General features: G+C 40.8%; 1 protein-coding gene across 1 annotated transcript; it reads right to left on the bottom strand.

The window, feature by feature from the left end:
• Positions 1–3,260: 3,260 nt before the first annotated feature.
• Positions 3,261–20,425, bottom strand: HOATZ (HOATZ cilia and flagella associated protein; the record flags this gene model as incomplete). Its single annotated transcript, XM_080930595.1, has 6 exons — positions 3,261–3,318; positions 5,278–5,330; positions 5,900–5,959; positions 19,049–19,119; positions 19,548–19,586; positions 20,197–20,425. The coding sequence occupies 6 exons, from the start codon at positions 20,423–20,425 to the stop codon at positions 3,261–3,263; spliced, it is 510 nt and encodes a 169-aa protein (XP_080786721.1).
• Between the last annotated feature and the right edge of the window lie 1,380 nt (positions 20,426–21,805).

Genomic DNA, 21,805 nt, shown 5'->3' on the forward strand with positions numbered 1-21,805 from the left:
TGTATGGTGAATACACATACATACATGCGGGGAAAACACCCCCAAAACACATCAAATACAAATAAGTAAATGTTTTCAAACGAAGAGGTGATGCTTCCATGGTTTTGTCCCACGGCAGTTCTAAACAGGCCTGGGGTTTAAGGAAAGGCTCTGTCTCCACTCCAGCTGAGAGTGTAGCAGAAGCTGTGCAGTTGCAGAACCACAGCACCAGTGGGTGGGACTGGCAACCCTCTCCTGTGTCAGGATATCTCACACCCAGCAAAGCCCTATGGTGGTGGTAGGGTGCTGAAGTGGTTGGTACCTGATGTCCTGTTAGAAACGCTGCATTTCCTTGGTGTCTGGGTGGCTGTTGGCAAGTCACTTTATTCATTATATTTCTCTTTTTAATTATTTTTTTATGTATGTGAGTACACTGTAGCTGTCTTCAGACACACCAGAAGAGGACATCGGATCTCATTACAGATGGTTGTGAGCCACCATGTGGTTGCTGGGAATTGAACTCAGGATCTCTGGAAGAGCAGTCAGTGCTCTTAACCACTGAGCCATCTCTCCAGCCCCCATTCTCTTGATGGCATTAATAATGGCCTTGAGAGTTTAGTGATGGTTTGTCAAGACAATTATGTATGTGAATGTGCAGTCATATTTGACTTAATGTCAGCTTACATAATTTATCTCTAAGATTATAAGATCTGTTTCACTTATGAAACTACCACGTTGTTTCAAATACTTTGTGCCTTGAGTTCTCCTTTTGATACTCTGACTTCAGTTCATATTGGAGCTTTGTTAGCATATGCAATTAACTGAGTGTAGTGGCTTTACAATAATGACCCAATACTTCCCACCTCCCAGGATACGTACCTGAGATGGTTTGTATATGCTCAACCCAGGGAGTGGCACTATTACTAGGTGTAGTCTTGTTGGAGTAGGTGTGTCACTGTGGGCGTGGGCTTAAGATCCTCACCCTAGCTGCCTGGAAGGCAATCTTCCACCAGAAGCCTTCAGGTGAAGATTTAGAACTCTCAGCTCTGCCTGCATCATGTCTGCCTAGACGTTATCTTGCTCCCATCTTGATGATGATGGACTGAACTTCTGAACCTGTAAGCCAGCCCAATTATATGCTGTTCTTTTTAAGACTTGTCTTGGTCATGGTGTCTGTTTACAGAAGTAAAACCCTAACTTATGCTAATATAGTTCTTCTTACTAAAAAGGTAGAATGTCTCCCTATGCCATGAGAGTTGATTAATCAATGGAATAAACCAGGACCTTGAGCCAACAGCAGAAAAACCGTTTCCTGTTCTACCTATTCTCTTTCACCCTCTGGCTCTCTGAAAGGAACATGCCTCAGATATCTTACTGGTCCGTGAATGTCCTCAAGAGGATGGTATGTGATGCAGGGCTGCAGATATCCTACTGGTCCGTGAATGTCCTCAAGAGGATGGTATGTGATGCAGGGCTGCCTCAGTCCATTGACAGTGCTTTAAGTGGCCTGGAATCAGATCAGTCAGAGCCTGAGATGACCTTTGTATGAACTCTGCAGATTGCTTTAGAACTCTTTGTTAAGGAGCACTGTTGTAGTAATAACTTGCCTGTTATTCCTGGTGACACATGCATGTGTCACTGTGGGATGGCCAGTTGATAAGAAAACTTATAATGTGTAATTTCTTGGTAAAATTTCTTTGGCCCCAGATCCATTCCTCAGCTTGATGAGCTCAAAGTTAATTAAGAAACCAGTTAAAACGCTTTTTTTTTTTTTTTTTTTTTTTGCGTTTTGGAATATTCACACATATATAATGAGATTATTTTGGTGATAGGACCCAATTTCAAACCCAGAATTGTTTCCTACACATAACACTGTCTGAAAGTCATGTTCTGCAATATATTATTTGTGTTTTGTATGTGTGGTGCATGTATGCATGCACATGTACGTGTGCATGTGTGTGGACTTACACATGACATATGGAGGCCAGACGCTGACATTGCCTGTCTTCCACCACTTTTTATTTTGTACTTATTTTATTCTCCATATCTTTTTGAGACAGTGTCTCTGCTGGGTTTGGAGCTCACCAATTGCCTAGATCACTGGGTTAGTGAGAGAGCCATGTCGCCTCCCCCATTCAGTCTCTGCCTCCAAGTCGGGATTGCAGGCGCTGACACTGTATGTCCAGCTGTTTCTGTAGCTGATAGAGATCCAAACATAGGTTCTCATGCTTATGTGAGAAGCACGCATGGCCACCGAGCCATCTCCTTAGCACAGTACTCTTAAGTGTGTCTGCACTTTTTCAGGTCCATTGAAGACACATTTTCTGCTTGTGATGGTATACCAGTGCTCAAAAAACTTGAGGACTTTGGATACTCAACTCCTTTCTGATTTTAGGTTTTTGGATGATAGCTGCTTAACTTGTAACATGTTTACACAGAGGATTATAATCCTAGGGTAAGCCAGTGCTTGGTCTGAGGAGCATATTGCCTTCCTTTTGGCAATGAAAGACCCCCTAATGAATGTGAGATCAGAGAAAAAGGTATTAGTTACACGATTTAAAACTTCGGGCTTTGACAGCCTATTGTCAGTCTTCATGATAGCCACTGTGTGAGGACACACAGGATGCCATCTATTCTTGACATGCAGAAGGAACAAACCCTTAACTGCTCTCCAGTATACGCCAGGGCGGGTTGTCAGCAGGGCTGTGCCGCTGTTTATAAGAGTTAAGCCCAGGAGCAGCTCAGCTCAGGCTGTGGACCTGATCTACAAATGGGATAAGCCAAATTTTGGAAGAGGGTTATTTTCAAGAGAAGGCTCTAAGTTTTTAAGAATGCTTGTTTTATTATTTTTGTAAATAGTATCCAAATCAGGGGTCATACAGAGCCCCTTATTCTTGTTTATTGAATATTCATAATGAAAACAAAATATATACATTGTGGAAACACCATTCAAGTGAAATAAACACCAGGAGTTTGGGATGATTAAGATGAGAAAGATGATTATGATATGATGTATGTATGTATGTGTATATATATACATATATGTATATATATATATGTATATATATTATGCAATAAATAAAATAGACACAAGTGCTCCATAACTGACAAACCACCTGTCTGTATTCTGAAATTTTATTTTAGTTGATTTTAACATGAATGTTCACTAATTGTCAAATTCCTGGAAATATGCACATCTTTTACCTACTGATCCTGATGTAAGCCTAACTTGCTTTAAGGGTGAACACATGTCAGTCACTTGCTACCATATGTCAATCAAATCATTGCAAGGCTTTGACTTCTTCTTGGTCCCTTAGGTCTGACTCTGATAAAACTTTCCTGTAGGCAAAAAAAAAAAAAAAAAAAAAAAAAAAAAGAAAAAAAAAGAAAAAAGAAAAAAGAAAAAAAAAATCAGTTTCTACATCCACAATAAAATTCGGTCATCATAGTTACAACATGGCAGGGGCAAGACTTTCAAATTTCCCCAGTAGGTAGCATTTTGGATTATAAATATATATTAAGGCTTGTGACCACATATGGGACATATGGGAGAGAAATGGTCATTACTCTGGGAATGTGATGTCACAGGCAGCAACCATTGCCTCTTACTGAGGGACCATACTCCTGAGAGCTTATCATCTGTGACTGACTAAATTGCTTTTCCCCTTTTCCCCTTTACTCAGTCCTCTCCGAAAGTGAGACTATCACCAGGGTGTGTACTAAGTTATCTCCGGTAGTGTCATGATGAGCTTACTCTCTGCTAGGAAGGTCTGCTGAGTGATTGTAAGCCTGTGTCACCGAGTATAGGAATTTAGGGCAGAATGGACAAGATGAAGAGAAAGGCATTTACAAAATTTAAGAAATGCTTATATAAGTTAATGGACAGTAGAGGGGCACTAATGTTCAAATTAGCTAATACTTAATTACATGGTATTCCAGATTAAAAAAAAAAAACAAATATATTCAGTGGAATCCCAATGTCCACTTAAATCAGGCAATCCAATTTCTCATGGAGCTTACAATATATTTACAAGCACAAAAGGTGTGATTGCCAAGAGGGTGGTGCACACAGGAAGTTCAGAGGGAGATTCCCCTGTGGAACGGAGAGAAGCCCAGGCTTCAGGATTAGTGAGAATATATTATAAAAACTTAAGTGAGGATTTGAATTTTAAAACAATCTTCTTAACCTTGACTCTGAATCATGGAAATGAAATAATCTACCCAGCAGAAAGCTAGGTCTTTGATAACAGGGCTTTTAACATTCACTTTTAGAGGGAGGAGATCATAGACCCTTAGGAGCCCTTTATAAAAACCTTTCTGAGACTCTGTGAAACACTCCCTCAGGCCCAAATGTTAAATTCTATAAGAGGAATAAAACTTGTTTGGAAAGCCAGGCGTGGTTTGTACACCTTTAATCCCAGCACACAGGAGGCAGAGGCAGAGGCAGGCAGATTTCTGAGTTCTAGGTCAGCCAGGCAACAGAGTGAGTTCCAGGATAGCCAAGGACACACAGAAACCCTGTGTTGAAAAACACAACAAAAAGCTGATTTGGGATAGGACTTAATTTCATTGGTATAGTTGCTTCTAAATCACTCAGCTCTAGTAAATAATCCCCCTAAACACATTTATTACATAAAAGCAACACGTTTAAGCTGTAAAATCTGTTTAAGCTGTAAAATCATCTCACTTAAGCAAAGAAAGTTGTGTAGAAATATAGCCAGGTAGTTGACTTTTAAAAGTCTATGTAGACATAATCACTCTTCTTTGAGGATGTTTGCTAACATTAAAAAGTCAGCCTCAATACCAATGAAGTCAAAATCCCATTGCTTCTGCAGCTCTTGTTCTCTGAATATAGCAAGAGAAAACTTTTCAGAGCCCCGTTACGTTTCCACGGATTCTTCTAGAATATGTTCCTGGTCCCATTCTAACATTCCGTCACTGACAGGCTAATGTCATAACTGCTGGGGTCAAGGCTGCTCATCTATACGACTTAGGGATGCACTAGAGATGGCAAAGGTGATCCTGGGAAGGTGGAGTGGGGAGGGTGTGAAGGCAGGTGAGAATGTTTGGGGGGAGGGAGGGACGGTGAGAACACACAGAGGTCCCCCCAGTACCCACACAGGAGTTCACATCTCATAGACTCGCTGGAGTACAGTAAGAACTATCTTTATTTGAGGCAAGAAAACACTAACACAGTGGTGTGAACTTCTAGAAGATATGTTGATAGGAGACAGACCGAAAGTTCTTTTTAAAGACACCAAGTAAAAAAGATGAGGATGTTTTTGGAAGCAAACTTACTTTGATTTGGGCACTTTGGCCTTAGGTTTATAAGGTAATGAAATCAGTTCTTTCTAGAAAAAAATTAAAGAAGAAAATGTTTACTTCTGAAATTTTTTAAATTTGAAAACAGCCTAAGGTAAAGATCATCAGAGTCTAGAGAAACTAGCTTCTTACATCTGAAAACTATGTTTTCTGTCAGATATCAAATTAGAATTTGAGGCTCATTCAGGAATGCATATTTGAACATCCATATGTTTCTAGTGAGTTATTTTTATAAAGGTTTTAACCACTTGGTTCTTATTATTTATGGTCTATGAAGATCAACCCATTGTAAAATCATTAGCAATGGAGCAGCCCACGTTAATACCCTACCACTTTACGCTATGTGAATAATAGATTCCCTGACAGTTACACAGTTACGGCTTTTTTCTTCTGCCGCAGGAGTTACAAACTTCTGGAGATGTCGCTGGCCTATGGCCTGTCCAATTATTTAGTTTCCATGTTTTCCCCGTCACAAATGCATAGAAGACTCAAGGCATGCGAGTATCGATTAAATGTCCAATCTGCCAAGCCCCTGAACATTCGCCACAGACTATCCGTGCCATCAGACAGCTATCCAGAGCTCCCACATCATTCTCACCGCTATCCTCTCTTCTCTCTGTTTTCTTAAAAGTTGGAGAATCTCTTCTCTCTTTTTGGCCTATTTGAAGAAAAAGGAAAAAGTGACCCTTTTGACTTAACGATGAACCCTGTCTCTGTGGGAGGTGCAATTTCCCCTTTTCTTTTGGTATTAGCAAGATGTTAAAATACATTTTCTACGATAGAACCTATGAAGAATAATTTGATTTTGATTTTAAATGTACAGATTTTACTTGCTCATAGCAACCAACTTTCACTTAGATCTTACCATATGAACTATCTTAAGAGCTTTAAAACATTTTATTATGATTTTAACAGTTCAGAAAGTGGACACCTTCCCCTCCTTTTGACAGGGAAATTGAAGCAGAGTAAACAATTTAACTAAGTGTCTGATTGGCAGAACTTGGATTTGATCCTAGATCTTGAGGACAAAATCTGAGCTACTGGCCACAAAAGGTAATTGACACTAAATGGCAGTTAGATCTAGGGTCAGGAAAGCAGAGATCGCCTGAGTGTACAATTAAAGGCTACCTGTACTTGAAAACAAAGCTTTTACTGTTCCACTATTGTTTACATCCTAGATACGTTTTCATAAGCATATCTATGTATATATGCACACACACACACACACACACACACACACACACACACACACACACACACACACATGACCAGACAAATGCAGGGTAAAGGACATTGCTTAGAATGAGGCTAGAAAAAATACAAAGTAAGAATAAAACCCTCATTTTTCAGAGATGGGGAAAAACCTGTCAGTCCTTCCATTTGAATACATTGTATATTGTACTTGGGCTGCTGTTTCAAAGTGGCACACATTGCTTGCTTTAAACAACACTTTGTCTTGCAGTTCTGGAAGCTAGCTGTCTAGATGCAAGGAGTCTGCAAGGTCCTGCCTCCTCAGAATTTGATTTCTGGGCCTCTACTTAGGGTCTGGTGGCATGCTGGCTATCTGTCCTGTTCCTTGGCTAACAGAGCTATGGTTTCTGCCTTTGCTGTCACGTGGCATTCTCCCTTGGGTGTCTGTCTTCACTTAAAAAAATATCTTGTTTACCATGTTCAATATTAATGTTTTTATTAGCATATATTATATATAATGTGGTTCCTTTGATATTTTCATATGGGTATATAATAAATTTTGCTTTCACTCACCCAGCAGAACCTGGTCATATCCCCTTTTTTATACCTACTAATCTTCCTTTTCTCAGCCAGTCAGGGCAACCCTTTGATGACGCCAGTTATATTGGATCAGGGGCCATCCTATTTCAGTGTGATTCCATCTTAACTAATTTTATCCATATTAACCTGGTTTCCAAATCAAATACCATTCTGAAATACTGAGGACTCAGGAGTTTTGTTTTTGTTTTTTTTTTTTTTAAATATGTGCATTTTAACTCATGATAAGCACTTTTGTGTTGCACTGCTGTGTTAGTGACTGAACAAGGCACAGTTTGGGCTTGGAAAGAGACTGCGGGCTTATGGAGAAAACCTCAAGTGAATAGTTTCTAGCACACCATGTTGGGTTTCATAGAACAGAACTGAACTTGGGTATGTGTGGGGACAGGGATTCTGAGGGGGCGAGTTTCATGATGGGAATATAGAAAAGGAAAAGGCCTTTGAGACAGAGGGAGCAGGGCATACAAAACCACCCAAGCTGCACATTGCTATTTCCAGGATTATTCTCCAGCCTTTATGGCTCAGTGGGAGAAGCTAGTGACATCAGCAGCCCCGAGACACAGAGGAGAGGGCCCATGACTGGCGGCTGTTATCAGCATCTGGGCGAGGTCCACTGGGTGCTTTTGATTTGCACTAGATTGTATGAATTTTACCTTTTACTTATTTTAAAACTCCTTTTGAGACAAAGTCTCACCCCGTAGCCCTGGTCAGCCTGGAGCTCTATGTGAAGGAGGTTGGCCTTGAACTCATGGTTACCTGTGCTTCCCCAGTGTCACAGTTACAGGCGGGCAACATCATCCCCAGCCCAATTTTCCCTTATGAGCCCACAAAGTTTTCATGTTTTGGAAGATTTGTACTTTATATCTAACATTTAGGCATCATCTATATTACAGCGAGTGTAAGGAAACGTGCACCTTTGAAAGCTAAGCCCGCTTTCAGGTTCCCTATTAGCTTTTATCGATTGGACAGGGGAGCATCTGTCAGCGCAGTGCTGACTGGAGCACGTTGCAGCTTGCTCTGGGCTCTTCCTACCCTGTGTGCTTCCTCACCCCACTCTATTTGCTGCTGTGAATCTCTTTTAGGACCTTATCATCTTTCTTTCCTCGGTGCTCAGGAACGGCTAGTATGTGATGCTTCATGAAGTTCTATTGACTCGTATGGAATCGTTGTATTGTGCAACACAGGAGTAGCAGCCACACATAGACCCCCGAGTCTCAGAAACAGTGGGTAAATTTAGTTGTGAAATCCTCCTATAGGCAAAACCTATGATTCTTTTCTGTGTAACTCTTGAGAGACATGACAGGAAAGTTGAATTGTCACGTGCTTCTAGTACAAAAAAATGAATAGGAATAAGATCTGAAATCAACGAGGACTTTGGGTCCTTTTTATCAGAATAGATTTTAGTAACTAATTAGTTTTATAATGTACAACCCCAGACACAAAGATTTCAAATGAGATTTGATTTCTGCTTCCTGGACATGTTTCCTGAGGATGAATAACAAAGCTACTATAAACAACTGTGTCCTCTGAACAAAATGCTGTGTCCTCTTCTAAGAAGTCTCTTCCAGGAAATCTAAAAGCTGTCCAGTGGGGAGAAGAGAGCAAGCCTGGCAACTTACCCATGAGTAGCTCATTTTCAACCATGTTTTGGATGGTTTATTTATTTATTTTTTGGAAGCTTATAGTTATAAGAACGTTATGATCATGTAATTAACCCCTAAAACAATACTCAAAGGGGATCATAATTAACATTTAAAACATTAATTTTTGGTAATTACATATATACTTATATTTATGCTATTCCTGAAAAAAAATAGGATGTAAAACTTGATTACATGAAGTTAAAATATAATGATTATATATAAATTCACTGTGCGTTGGGTGCTTAATATATCTCTGTGTGTCTCTGGAGTTAAAGCATTTAGTCCTCTCTTCTTCTCAAAGCTAGGCAATGTAAGCGACCACATGGGTTAATGAAGTCAGATATGTTTGGGCTTGATCCCAATTTTGCATTGGGATTAATGACAGGTAGTACCTTAGCTATGGCCCCGCCTCCTCCTCTCCTCCCTCCAGCTGTAATCACTAACATGGGCCAGATGTTTGTTGCCTTGGATAAATCAAAGGAACACTTTCCTGACTCTTATTTCTCTTCTCTGAGAAACCTTGTGAAGGCTGGAGATGAATAAAAATGTTTAATATAATGTGAATGGCAAATGCTGGACACTTAATGAGGTGTAGCTACTAAACGTCATGATTATGAGAGAAAAAGTTTCTTTTAATTCTCTCACAATGTAAAGAATGGGAGGGGAAAGAGAGAGGAGCAGGGACGGCCCTGAACACATTTTCCTGAATTAACTTCAGGCCTCTGGCTGGTGTCAGGCTGGTTAGCCCTTACACAGAAAACTAGGCATCCGTGCTCAGGATCAGTAAGCCAAGCAGTGACTGGCAAAGCTTGGGATTTGAACTTGTTTCTTGTTCTAGTTGATGCCACACTCCACGCTTCTGCTGCTTCAAGCAGGTGCCAGAGCTTTTGAGAGAGGGACGGAGCAGGTAGGGGGAGGGGCGCCATTCCGAGTTCAGTTCAATAAAGAAGAACCAGCATCAGCGATTGTGAAGAGGATAATATCCTTATCATCACGGAGACGTTTATGCTGTGGTGTGTGTGTGTGGGGGGGGGAAGGGGCCTAGACATCAGGGCCATCTAATCCAGTCAGCAAAATTAATTTACTTACACACAGTACTTCGCAAAAGCATGATTAAATGGTAAGGATATCATGTAAAAGTTACAGCAGCAATAACAAACTGTAAGCTTTTTAAGATCATGATTAATATAAATGAACAATTTGTGATAGGGGTTTTGATTATACTCACCAAAACTGGGAATGACACTTCAAATCTAGAATGTTATGTAAGCAGAATCAATGTTGTATGGTTTTACAGAGATTAAGAGTAGTTTATGATCTTCATTTACTTAAGGTGCCATGTTTAACTGTGTCTGTGCCCAGGACTTAACTAGGGAATTTCAGTTTTTGTCTTTACAAAATCCTTGGTAGACCAAATTTCCCTTGTATGTTACAAATGCAATCATAAGGAAGGGAAGTGTGATTGGCTTAAGGCAACATTATGACTAAAAGAAAGAGCCTCCCTAGCTGAACCTGAATTCATAAGGCGGTATACTCCTGTCAGCTTCAGCCATGGAGTTGTCATTTTCTGTGCCTGCCAACTGTGCCGTGTAGATGCTGTGTGTGTTTGATGCAGTGTGAATTTATATTAACTGTCATAATGAGATGCGGAACTGTTGGTTCTCAAGTGATCTACTGTGCACTTTAAAAGACCAGCCGAATGATCAGTGAAGGGTCTTTCTCTAGAAGCAAGCTGAGTTTTGAAGACAGGGCTAACTGCAGTAATCTATGGGAATGGATGGATCATGATAGAGGGTTATTAATCAGAGGAGGCAGGAATGCTGACTTGCAGGGAAAAGGTGCAGAGCTAAGACCGTTCCATACTTCTTGGAAATTGTTCGGTCTTGGCTCACTTTCCCTGCTCTGGCATATATAAGTTTCATTTTAAAAATAGCAATTTATTAAAATGAAGAAACTTACCAGTCATTCCATCAGAGAGACTCAACACAAAAAAACATTAAATGTAGACTTGAAAAAGAGTGTAGATTTCAATTAAGTCTGGTTTTTTTTGTTAGTGAGGAAAACTATTTTTATTGGCTCTGGTACATATTTATTTTTAGTTGTTTTATATATATGTAAATAGAAAATCAATTATAATGTCTGAAGAATATAATTCTTATTTTAAAACTTTCATTCACAGCCAGTTGTGGTGGTTCACGCCTGCAATTATCACTAAGGAGGCTGAGGCAGAGGATTTCTGTAAGTTCCAGGTTATTTTGGGTCACAGAGTAAGACTGTGTACTGTACACCCTTCCCTGACCACACACACACACACACACACACACACACACACACACACACACACACACGCACACACACAGGAATGAAGGGCAAACATGGTTGTGCTTTTTAAAAAGGCTGCTTTAATATCACTTCTCTATCTCTGCCTTAATATCACATTTCTCTCTCTCTCTATGATTAGACTGAAAGCTTCATGCAAGGGCTAAATTTGTATCTTTACAACATGTTTTGTGTTGCTAATTTCTACTTGTAGTGCCTGACATAAGTAATATGTTTTGAATAAATCTTGAACAATTTCCCAAAGCAAAGTCTCCTAACCTTGCATTCCATTGCTTGTTTTATGTTTTACAGCTTTGCTTGGCCCTTCCTGAGCCTGGAACTGTGTGTTGTTTTTGGTCTCTAATTTGCTTACATCTCCTACGCCAACAGCCAGCTGCTTCTGGATAACATCCTATAAAGTTTGGTTTAGCCCCATGATCCTTCATTTCTTGGGTGGGTCCCCATGTGTCTGGAGTGACACCCAGACAATGCCCAATTCAAGACGTACAACATCTATCATATCAACTAAGCAATTTGCCATTAGAAACCTCAGCGACCCACAATATAGGAAACATTCTTCCTGCAGCCAAGAGCTATCTTTTATCTTCGGTGGGTTCTTAGACATACAAGTGGTTTGAATGGCCATGGCACTAGTAACACCAGGGTACCCCTTGGTAACTAGATGCGCGGAATGTGGTTAGACCTATTCTAGGAGCACACACACTTCATCATTACTATTTGCATTAGTTTTGTTCTAGTGCTCTTAGGTCCCTAATAGAGCCTTTGGTTACAGAACTTCATCTTTAGAACTATGCATGTTTTATGTGTGTTTCTGTTTTAAAATATACTGCTGATTTATCGATAGTTAATACCATGGCAACTCAGGCCTGAGCAAGGCTCCTATGATGTGTGCATTTTCTACATAATTCACATCACGGTTGTTTTACACTTAGTGACGTTAGGAAACACTTCAGTCCATGGAGGCTATTTAAAGTATAGAAGTTATGCATACAGGGACACACACATTCTACACATATGCATATATACATACATGTGTATTTATGTTTATAGCATGAGTGTATACACACAATAATGCTTGTGACAATGAGTTGGGACATGAAGGCAGAGAATCATAATGTGTTTAACAGATTTACATTTTAAATTGCTTTGTGCGTGTCTTCAAATGATCCATTCATTTAAGATGTCCTTGTTGCATCATTTTACATCCAATCATTTTTAAAGATTTATTTATTGATTATATATGAGTTCACTGTAGCTGTCTTCAGACACACCAGAAGAGGGCATTGCATCCCATTACAGATGGCTGTGAGCCACCATGTGGTTGCTGGGATTTGAACTCAGGACCTCTGGAAGAGCAGCCAGTGCTCTTAACCACTGAGCCATCTCTCCAGCCCGATTTGCTTGTTTATTTGTTTGTTTATATTTTATAAGTAGATGGCTAATGTGAGTCCTTATCTAATAGTTTAAAATGCTTTCACTTTGTCCTAGTGAAGTGCATGGGAGACAAAAATCTTTGCAAAAACGGAAAGTGACACATTTGAGCAGAAGCTCTCTTTAATTCTAGGGATGGATTTTTATGGGGCAAATGCACTCAGATATTTGACCCCACAGTTGTTCCTTTTCCCGAATGTGTTTTCATGGACATTAGATGATGGAGGAAGACTGAGGCAACGTTTGTCACCCCCATTTTTTTCCTAATTCTGGATAATTTTAAAAACAATGTGATATTAAAGATAATATAAAATGAGAAGAATGTACTAGTCTTTCATCAGTTGCTTCTAAAACATAGGATGCACATGCGAGGCAATCTGTCCTTATGTTCCAGTTGTATGCTGGGAGGAAACAAGAACAGAAAATGTAACTACTAAATAAGTTTTGTTACTGAGAAGGAATACAGCACATCCTATGTCTTCTTTTAATGGTAATTCTTTTAAAGAATTTCATAAATATTATTTTATATTAGGTCAGGTAACACTACTACTGGAACCCTTTAGATTTATCTGGGAAGCCCCTTCTTATCCCTCTGACACATGTAAAAATTTTCTTCTATCACAATATTCCAGCAGCAGCTCTAAGGACATGGTGCTATCTCTTTGAAGTTGACCTAATGATTCTAAGTGTCCCTTCTACTGCTATGGAAGTGTAGGGTGTTAGACAACAATGGCGAACATTTTCTGTCTCACATCATGAGGCCCAGGAAGCACGAGGCTTCGGAGGTTCTAAGAATAAGGCCATCATGACATAACTGGCTTCTGGGTCAAGCAAGGACCATGCAACACACTTCTGGGGAGAGCTAGGTATGGTCAGTATTGACTGCACAGGGTGTGTGACAGAAAGGCTGAAGCCCAATCCCAGGTAAGAGCTTGTCTGGGATGGTACCACAGATGGACACACTTTCCTCTTAAAGACCTTTGCTTTATATCTCTCCTGTTAGAACTACTTTCAGACGCACATTCCCAGTGCACCTTCTATAGGTGTATATGTGCCTTGAAATATTGTTCTGCCCTCTTCTTCACTCTCCTAGCAAATGAATTACTTATAATTCTTTTCATAAAGAGAGAATCAGCTAAAGAGCTTTCTTAAGGTAGCAAAACTAGAAAGCAAATTAGTTTTATGATTTCAAAGAATTAGCTGACTATTCATTTATTATAATGTTTTCAGACTACTTAAAACTCTCAAAGGAAAAATAATGGTCCAGAACAGGGATATAAGGCTTACTTTATGGACACAGTAAGCCATTTAATCTTGACACACTCAATTGTTTTTGATTTCTTGCCATTGATATCCATCATTGAAATAGTAGTTGTGATTAATATAGCATTTTGCCCACTAACAAAAAGCATTTATAATGTATACCTGGAAAATATTCTAAAATGGAGAGCAACATTAAAGTTTAAAAACTTAGTCACTGAAAAATCAATATCTGTTGGGAAAGAGGCCTGTAAAGCCACTTTCAGAGAGATGGAAGATAAACTTCCAGGTTTCCATTAATATTAAGAACATGGCCGAATACACCTTCAAGAGATCTTATAAGGAATGTTTTTCATCCCCTTAGGCTGAAACATATCTGGAATATACTTATTGATGCTTATGTTCCCAATGGAAAATTCAATTAAATAGCTAATGTAACTGTTTTGTTAGCAAAAATCCCCACCCATCTCTTCTCCCATTCATTTTCTACCATTAAAGTACAAATTATAGGTGGTGGTAGACAGTGCAGACAGGGTAGGGTAGACTCAGAAAAGCAGTTGTATCCCAAAATAGCATCTGCTTTAATATTTAATGGTGCCACATTCTCTCTCCTGGTATGGAGACCCATGAGATAAAAGCAAAACTGACAAGACAGGAGATGTGCCTGTGCATTTGGAAGTGTTCTTGAAAAAGATTTTCAACACAGGAAAGTTCCCAGATGTCTCTATCGGAAGGACCAAATTTGATCCATTGGACAGCGGATGGTATGGCAGCGAGCATAGAGGTGGTCCTGTGTCACATACAGGGGTGGTCCTGTGTCACATACAGGGGTGGTCCTGTGTCACATACAGGAGTGGTCCTGTGTCACATACAGGGGTGGTCCTGTGTCACATACAGGGGGAGCGGTGGTCCTGTGTCCTATACATGGGGCCCATGGTTCAACTTCCAGGACACAAAACAAGAATACCAATGCCAGCAACAACAGCAAACAACACTATATATGTAGTCATTTAGCCAGTAATTAATTATCCGTATTATATGTTCATAAGCTAATGGACAAATACCTGAATTTCAATACCCAGAAAGACACTGGGTTAAGTAAATGAGGCACAGCTTCTTCTACCTCTTACAAGTAACAGTTCTGGAGGGTAGACTATGGCCAGACTATGGCTTTATGTAGATTAGATCAATTCTATGAGGTGGATATTTTTTAAAGCAATTTCTTTTTTACTATTTGACAAAATTGATTATGACAGAGTTCAAATACATTGTTCCAAGTCACATGAGCAGTAAGTGGCAGAGCTGGGCTTCTGATCCAACCTGTGATCTCTTTAAGTTATGGCACCAACAACCCAGCAGTACAGAGAAGCATGGGTGGTTGCCGGAAGTACAGGCCAGAGCCCCTGAGCCTCACTCTGGGAGACCACTTCTGACTTTGCACTAAGCACCGAGAATGTAGCTGTTCACCCAGGAAAGCTTTTCAGAAGTTATGAGAGCCAGGCCTCGGAGGCAGAGGAAGGCATTTTAGTGACAGGAAAGGGTACAGTAGACTGAAGACAATCTTCAAAATTTAGTGGTTTGGGAAGGTTTCTTTAGTTCTTAACCTTAATTTTGATCTTCAACGGGACTTTTTGTTGTTGTTCCTGTTTTTGATACAGAAAATCACGATGTAGGCGGGAACTTGCTGTACAGACTACGTTGGCCTTGGATTTACAGAGATCCGCCTGCTTCTGCTTCCCTAGTGTAGGCGTTAAGGACACGTTCCACCACACCTGGTGGTTGTGCTTTTTGAAATAAAGATCTTCTGTATAGTTCAGGCCGATTGACCATAACTCATGAACTTCCTTCCTCCACCCCTGCTGAACTCATGTATCTGACTCCTGGAAACAAGACTGGTGCCACAAAGGACTGCAGAAAACACACACACACACACACACACACACACACACACACACACACACACACACACACGGGGGTGGTGGTGCTTGGATCAGATGGGGTGTGCACTCTAAAAGTGATGCAGCAGCCAAGAAACTCAGAGGGAGTGTTATTACATGAGCCTAAACAAGGAGTCAGCTAATCTTTGTGGGGCGGTCTACTTAGGGGAGAAGTCTCAGACCGTAAACATCCAGGAGGAGGAATCACTGAGCCACACTGTCTCACCACCCTGCCAACAAGGATCAGCGGAAGGCTTTGCTATTCCCATGGGTCTGAGACATTAAAGTCCTTGGCATGTCTGCTCTCATATCAGATAAGTTACTGGGAACTTCATCTGCTCCCCGAAACCTCCTAAATGGTGGGACTAAAGGACATGCTTCTATGCCAGTTCAGTGTGTTCCTGTACTGTCATAGACATACGCCTGCCATAAGAATGCATCACCATCGTTATCTTTGTAGTCTACACTTTGTATCTACACTATCTTTGTAGTCCAGCATCTAATGTACTGCATGTACTGAGCTGGCTTTCAGTAAATATATGGAGTTGAGGAGTTAAGAAAATTGAAGAAGGACACAAGGTACGGAAACCTGCTCTGTGATTAGTTATATCTGGTCTATAATATTGCAGTTCTCTGTAAGTCACATCATTCTTACTGTTTGAAACAAAGCTGATGAAATTGGCTATTAAGTTTGTCTTTAACCATTATTTCTAACTCCTTCCCCAAATGAAGTACAATGAATATTGAATTCCAAAAGTACCAAAGCAGTTGAACGACCTGGAAATCACTGTAGTTCAGGCTGACCTCAAATAACGAGTCTTTTTCTTCCTTAGCTTCCCAACGGTTGGGATTATAAGGATGATTCACTGTTCCTGGCTCAAAGGTGTGTGTGTGTGTGTGTGTGTGTGTGTGAGAGAGAGAGAGAGAGAGAGAGAGAGAGGAGAGAGAGAGAGAGAGAGATTGAGACAGAGCAACAGAGAGAGAAAGGGAGAGAAGGGACATAAGAGAGGGGGAGGCATGAATTGAATTAAATCTACAGTTTCATGCATGCTAGGCAAGTAAGTACTTGATCACTGAGCTACATTCCCAGATCTAATGAAAAATTAGGCTTAAAAATTCCCTATCAAAGGAACAGAAAGTTATCCCACTGAGTAAAGGCACTTGCTGCAAAGCCTAATGACCTGTGTTTGATTCCAGGCACCAACATGGTAAAATAAGAGAACCCACTTCCACAAGTTGTCTGTCCTCTAACCTACACATGCACACAAACACACACAATTTTAAAAATAAAATGATAATCCCAATAAAGAGTGAGGTAAAGGCCACGAGAGCCTAACAACCCCTTTGATCCTGGAAAAGCCAGATGTAGTGGTACCCATCTGTAATCACAGCAAGATGGAGGCAGAGACAGAATCTTCTAGAAACTGGCCAGCCAGCTGGCCTCAATAGCCATCAGCATAAATAAGAAAGACTTTCAACAAGGTTAAAGCTGAGAACTAACTCCTAAAAATTGTCCCGTGGCCTTGACATGCATACAGTGGGAGATGTGCCCACATGCATTCTCTCACATACAAACATTTTTTAAAAAAATATAAGATTATTGTATAAATATATAGTATATAGTATTCTTTGGGGGAGGGGCATTAGAGACAGGGTCTGGTACATAATACTTTTCTGGAAAGAGAAGTAAATGCTAATTATTCTAACTACTTAATTTGTTTGAAATAATCACCAGTAGTCTTCAAAGTAAATTGTTGTGGCCCAAAGAGTCAAGCGAATTAATCTGTAATTTATGTAGAATTCCCAGTATGTCCTTTAGAGTTTGCCAATATGTTCAGTGATTAAACACATTAAGCCAAAATAGTCGTTCTATCTCTGCCTTGATGGTTGAGGAACAGTTACTGGAATGGAAGTTATCCATGAACCAAGCAAAGTGTTGCTATTAATCATGGCATTAACTGTTGAGTTAGACACTCTAGTTGTATCATGTGGTTGCCAAAGAGAGATTTCCGGACACCCATGTATTTACTATCAGCTTTTAGTCAAAACAGGGCCAGATGACAGACTCTTGCTTTGGTTTCCTTGTTTTTTACCTATTAAGACAACAACTTTACCATTTTAAAAGTAATTTTGTTTGTAGACTATTACATATGGTTTGAAGCTTTTTTGGAAAAGTGAGTCTATTGATTCCTGTTTTTTGATGTTCCTGTGAGCCCTGGCAGAGACTGAGAATAGACAAAGGTTAATGGAATGTAGAATTCTCTCTCTCTCTCTCTCTCTCTCTCTCTCTCTCTCTCTCCTTTTAGTACACCCTAGGGCCTTCCATGCACTAGATAAGAGCCTAATCACTGAGCTATCTCTAGCCCTCTTTTAAACTTTATTAGAATTATAAAAGTCTCTTCAAGTCTTCCTAGCAGGCCTTGAACTAATTCTACATCTCTACTTAGCCTTCAATGTTGGATATTTGTAAATTAAGTATCCTTGCTATGTATTTATTATTTAATTATATCTTTGTGTATGCATGACTTTGTACCTGTGTACCTGTGTGTATGTGTGTGTGTATGTGTGTGTGTGTGTGTGTGTGTGTGTGTGTGAGAGAGAGAGAGAGAGAGAGAGAGAGAGAGAGAGAGAGAGAGAGAGAGATATGCACCATGTACTAATGTGTACACTCTTCATATAAAGGCCAGAAGAGAACATTGGCTGTCTTGGCTTGTTACTCTGCCTTTTCCCCTTAAAACAGCATTTTTCATTAAACCTGGAGCTAGGCTGGTAGCCAGCAAGCCCCAGCTATCTTCCTGTCTCCATCCCTCACAGTACTGGAGTTTCAATGGCATGCATCTATACCTGTTATTTTCACAAAGAGTCCTGGAGATTATTTTAACACAGGTCCTGTTCTTGCATAGCAAGCACCCCTAATCACTGATCACTCTCTCAGCACCTAGCCTTAACTTTTGATTCTCTTGCCTCTACTTCTCTACTGGCTGGGAATAAAAGTCTCTGCTACTAGGCCTGGCTTTTTTAAAGTGTGTGTGTGTGTGTGTGTGTGTGTGTGTGTGCATCCACTTGTGTCCACGGAGGCTAGAAAAAAGCATCAGAACCTTTGAAACTGGAGTCACAGGCAGTAATAAGCCTTCTTTTATGGGCACTGGGAACCAAACTCGAATCCTCTGAGAGAACACTCTTAACAATTGAACCACCTCTCCAGCCCCAAGAATTTCTAAGTTCTTAATTAAAATTCTAATAAAAAAAAAGCTTTCCAAGGCTGAGCTGGCTGAAGCAACATGTTATTTGCATGTATTTAAAAGTAAAATGTCCTCAGCAACAACATCTATCAAGGCACTGGCTCACCTTTTGGAGATACATTGCCTTTTCTTCAGATTCCTGAATCTTTTGGGCTTTAGCAAAGATAACTGCATCCTCTAGAGAAAATAAAGTCAAATTTAGTCTGAAGTAACTGTCATAATTCTTGTAGCTTTGACATAAAATTGGAGGTGGGTAAATAGGACAGGACAGCGTACATACTGCCCTGAAACTTTATGACTGGTAAATAACTGGAGACTGCATTAATTACTCAGGACGTCAGGACCCTCCCATCCCTTTAGGTGATGGAGTAAACCATGAGTGGAGGTAAGAAACGACTCTAAAGAGAGAGCACCTGTGGGGCCAGGGATGCTGGAGAGGGTGCCTTTGGGAATCAGAAAGTTATTTTCTGGGTGAGTATGTGGGTCCCAAGGTAAGGTGTGGGGTAGGCAGCTTAGTTATAACAGTGTAAATGTTTACACTTCTAGGGATTCTGGGATAATCTGGGGAGTCTGCCTATAAAAGGGCAGTAAAACCTGGTACTTACTGTTGTGATCAAAGGGAAAGGGCTGGACAGAACTTTTCTCTAAGAAATACAAAACGGAGAGTTAGTTATTGGAAATGCTGACATGAACAGTAGTTTCATTTTCTATACCCATCAATACTGAACAAGAACACTTTATACATCCTTGGCTAGAGGCTTGTCAGTTAGGAAATGGGTTCCTAAATTAGACTCTGCCAACAACTTTTCCTTGGGCTTTCAAGTTTGAACTCGATTTTATGTAAATGCTTTCCTAATCTAAGCACCTTTTTCTTAGATTAACTCGTCCTCTTTGCCAAATAAAAAGCCATCATTTAAGGGACTCTTAGAATGCTTTTTTTTTTTTTTTTTTTTTTAAGATTTTCATCTTATTTATATGAGTTCACTGTAGCTGTCTTCAGACACAGATCTCATGTGGTTGCTGGGAATTGAACTCAGGACCTCTGATAGAGCAGTCAGTGCTGTTAACCTCTGAGCCACCTCTCATGCTCTACAGTGTAATTATATGTAACAAAATCAGAGCCTTTACAGTGGAGAATTGCACCAGTTTTAGAATTGTTTATGTATCTGCATATTCCTATTATCATTGTTTGTACTTCTCAGTTGATTGACAGTTAGGCAGTTCCTCCTTGCAGGAGGCAGCATTGCTACTTACCACTCACAAGGACTTTAGAGTTCCGCGCCACCGGTAGCCTCTGACTGCTGCCTCGGGTCAGCACCAGCTGAGATTCGGTGGTGGGGTACATGGACGCCCCGAGCCAAAACTGCTTAGCCAAGTTGGCATCCTGCTCAGAACAGCCGGTGAACACTAGTAATCCAGGGGAGCAGATTTCCTGGGATCCCTTCCCGCGGTCTCTAGGACAGCCTCTGGGCCCCGTTTCCATGGTGACTCAGGACGCTTCCCTTAGCTCTGGCGCCCCGCCCCCACCGGAGAACCGTCTGGTCGGTAACTGCCACCACCGGAATGCCTGTGTCTCTTCTTCCGTAGGATCTGGGGTTCCTCGAGGGCTTGTGGCTCATCCGCAGCTGGCTTCTGTCAGGTCACAACTATCGGGGTCAGTTAAGCCTTAAGAGTAAAAGCCTCAACTTCGTGATGTGTACAGTCCTGGAGTGTCTCTTAGATCCTCAATCAGTGTCCCCTCCTCCCCCAAATAGCGCAATAAGGTGAACTTTAAAGAGCACCTCCCTCTTTTGGACAAGATTGCCCAAGACTCCGCACGGGGAAGTTCTCAGGTCCGCATTGATACATCGGCATAAGGTCCTAGTCTAGAACTGGGCCAAGAGGTACCCATGGATACAGCTTTTGTGATTTAAAAACCTCTCAAATCTTTTATTACAAATCTTAGCTGGTTTTAAATTGTGTTCACTAATTATTCCCACCAAAAGTTGCCAACAGAGCAACTGTTATCACCTTAAAACAATATACCTCGTTAAGCTGGCTGAGTTCCCCCCACCCCGTGAAAAGTGAAAACATTTAACGTAGCCTTACAGATTCACAATCGTGAGACGTTTCCCCGGAGATTTTGGCTGTATAGCAATTGACCATTACTTTAGGGGTTGACGGGAGCTGAAAGGGAGATCCTAAAGCCAGTTTTTGGAAAGGAAACGGAGACGATAGCTGAAGATTTTCGTGGCGCTTTATTTTTTTAGTGTTATTAATATATCCCAATATATCTAAAATCACCGCAAATGTACCCCCCCCATGCACATATTGATACATTGTATACTTAGCGTATTTTTCCCTCCTAACCACTAACAGGTAATTGCTGTAAGACTATTTCCCCGTGGCTCTGTCCTCACCAAAACGACGATGCACAGGAGTCTCAGTCGGAGGAATTTCAGTCTTTTTACCTGGCTGTGTGGTTAGTGATTGGTACTATTAGCAATCAGCTAACTACACTGCCTGGTAACTAGACTCATAGAGAACAGCACGCGGTCTTTAGTTGGTGCTCTCAGACATTGGTTGTGACCAGCAAATCGTCAGCCAGGCTGTGGTTGACTCTGGTCGCTGCCTTGGTGATAGCTTTCTCGGGAAGTGGAAATCAGGCAGTGAACCACAGCTCGCAGCAGGAACTGTTCTGGGGGGGCTCTTCCCGGCATCCTTCTTTAAAAAAAAATGTTAAGGCCGGTGTGGTGTGTAACGCTTCTCTCTACACATCACCGAACCCGTTTGCCCTGGCTGGTACACACGGGTGTCCGAACGGTCCCTGAAGGAGGCCGCCGGTCTCCGAGGGTTACTTGCACTTAGACCTCGTGCTCCGGGC

The sequence above is a fragment of the Micromys minutus genome, assembly GCF_963924665.1.
Source record: "Micromys minutus genome assembly, chromosome: 16".
Classification (NCBI taxonomy): domain Eukaryota; kingdom Metazoa; phylum Chordata; class Mammalia; order Rodentia; family Muridae; genus Micromys; species Micromys minutus.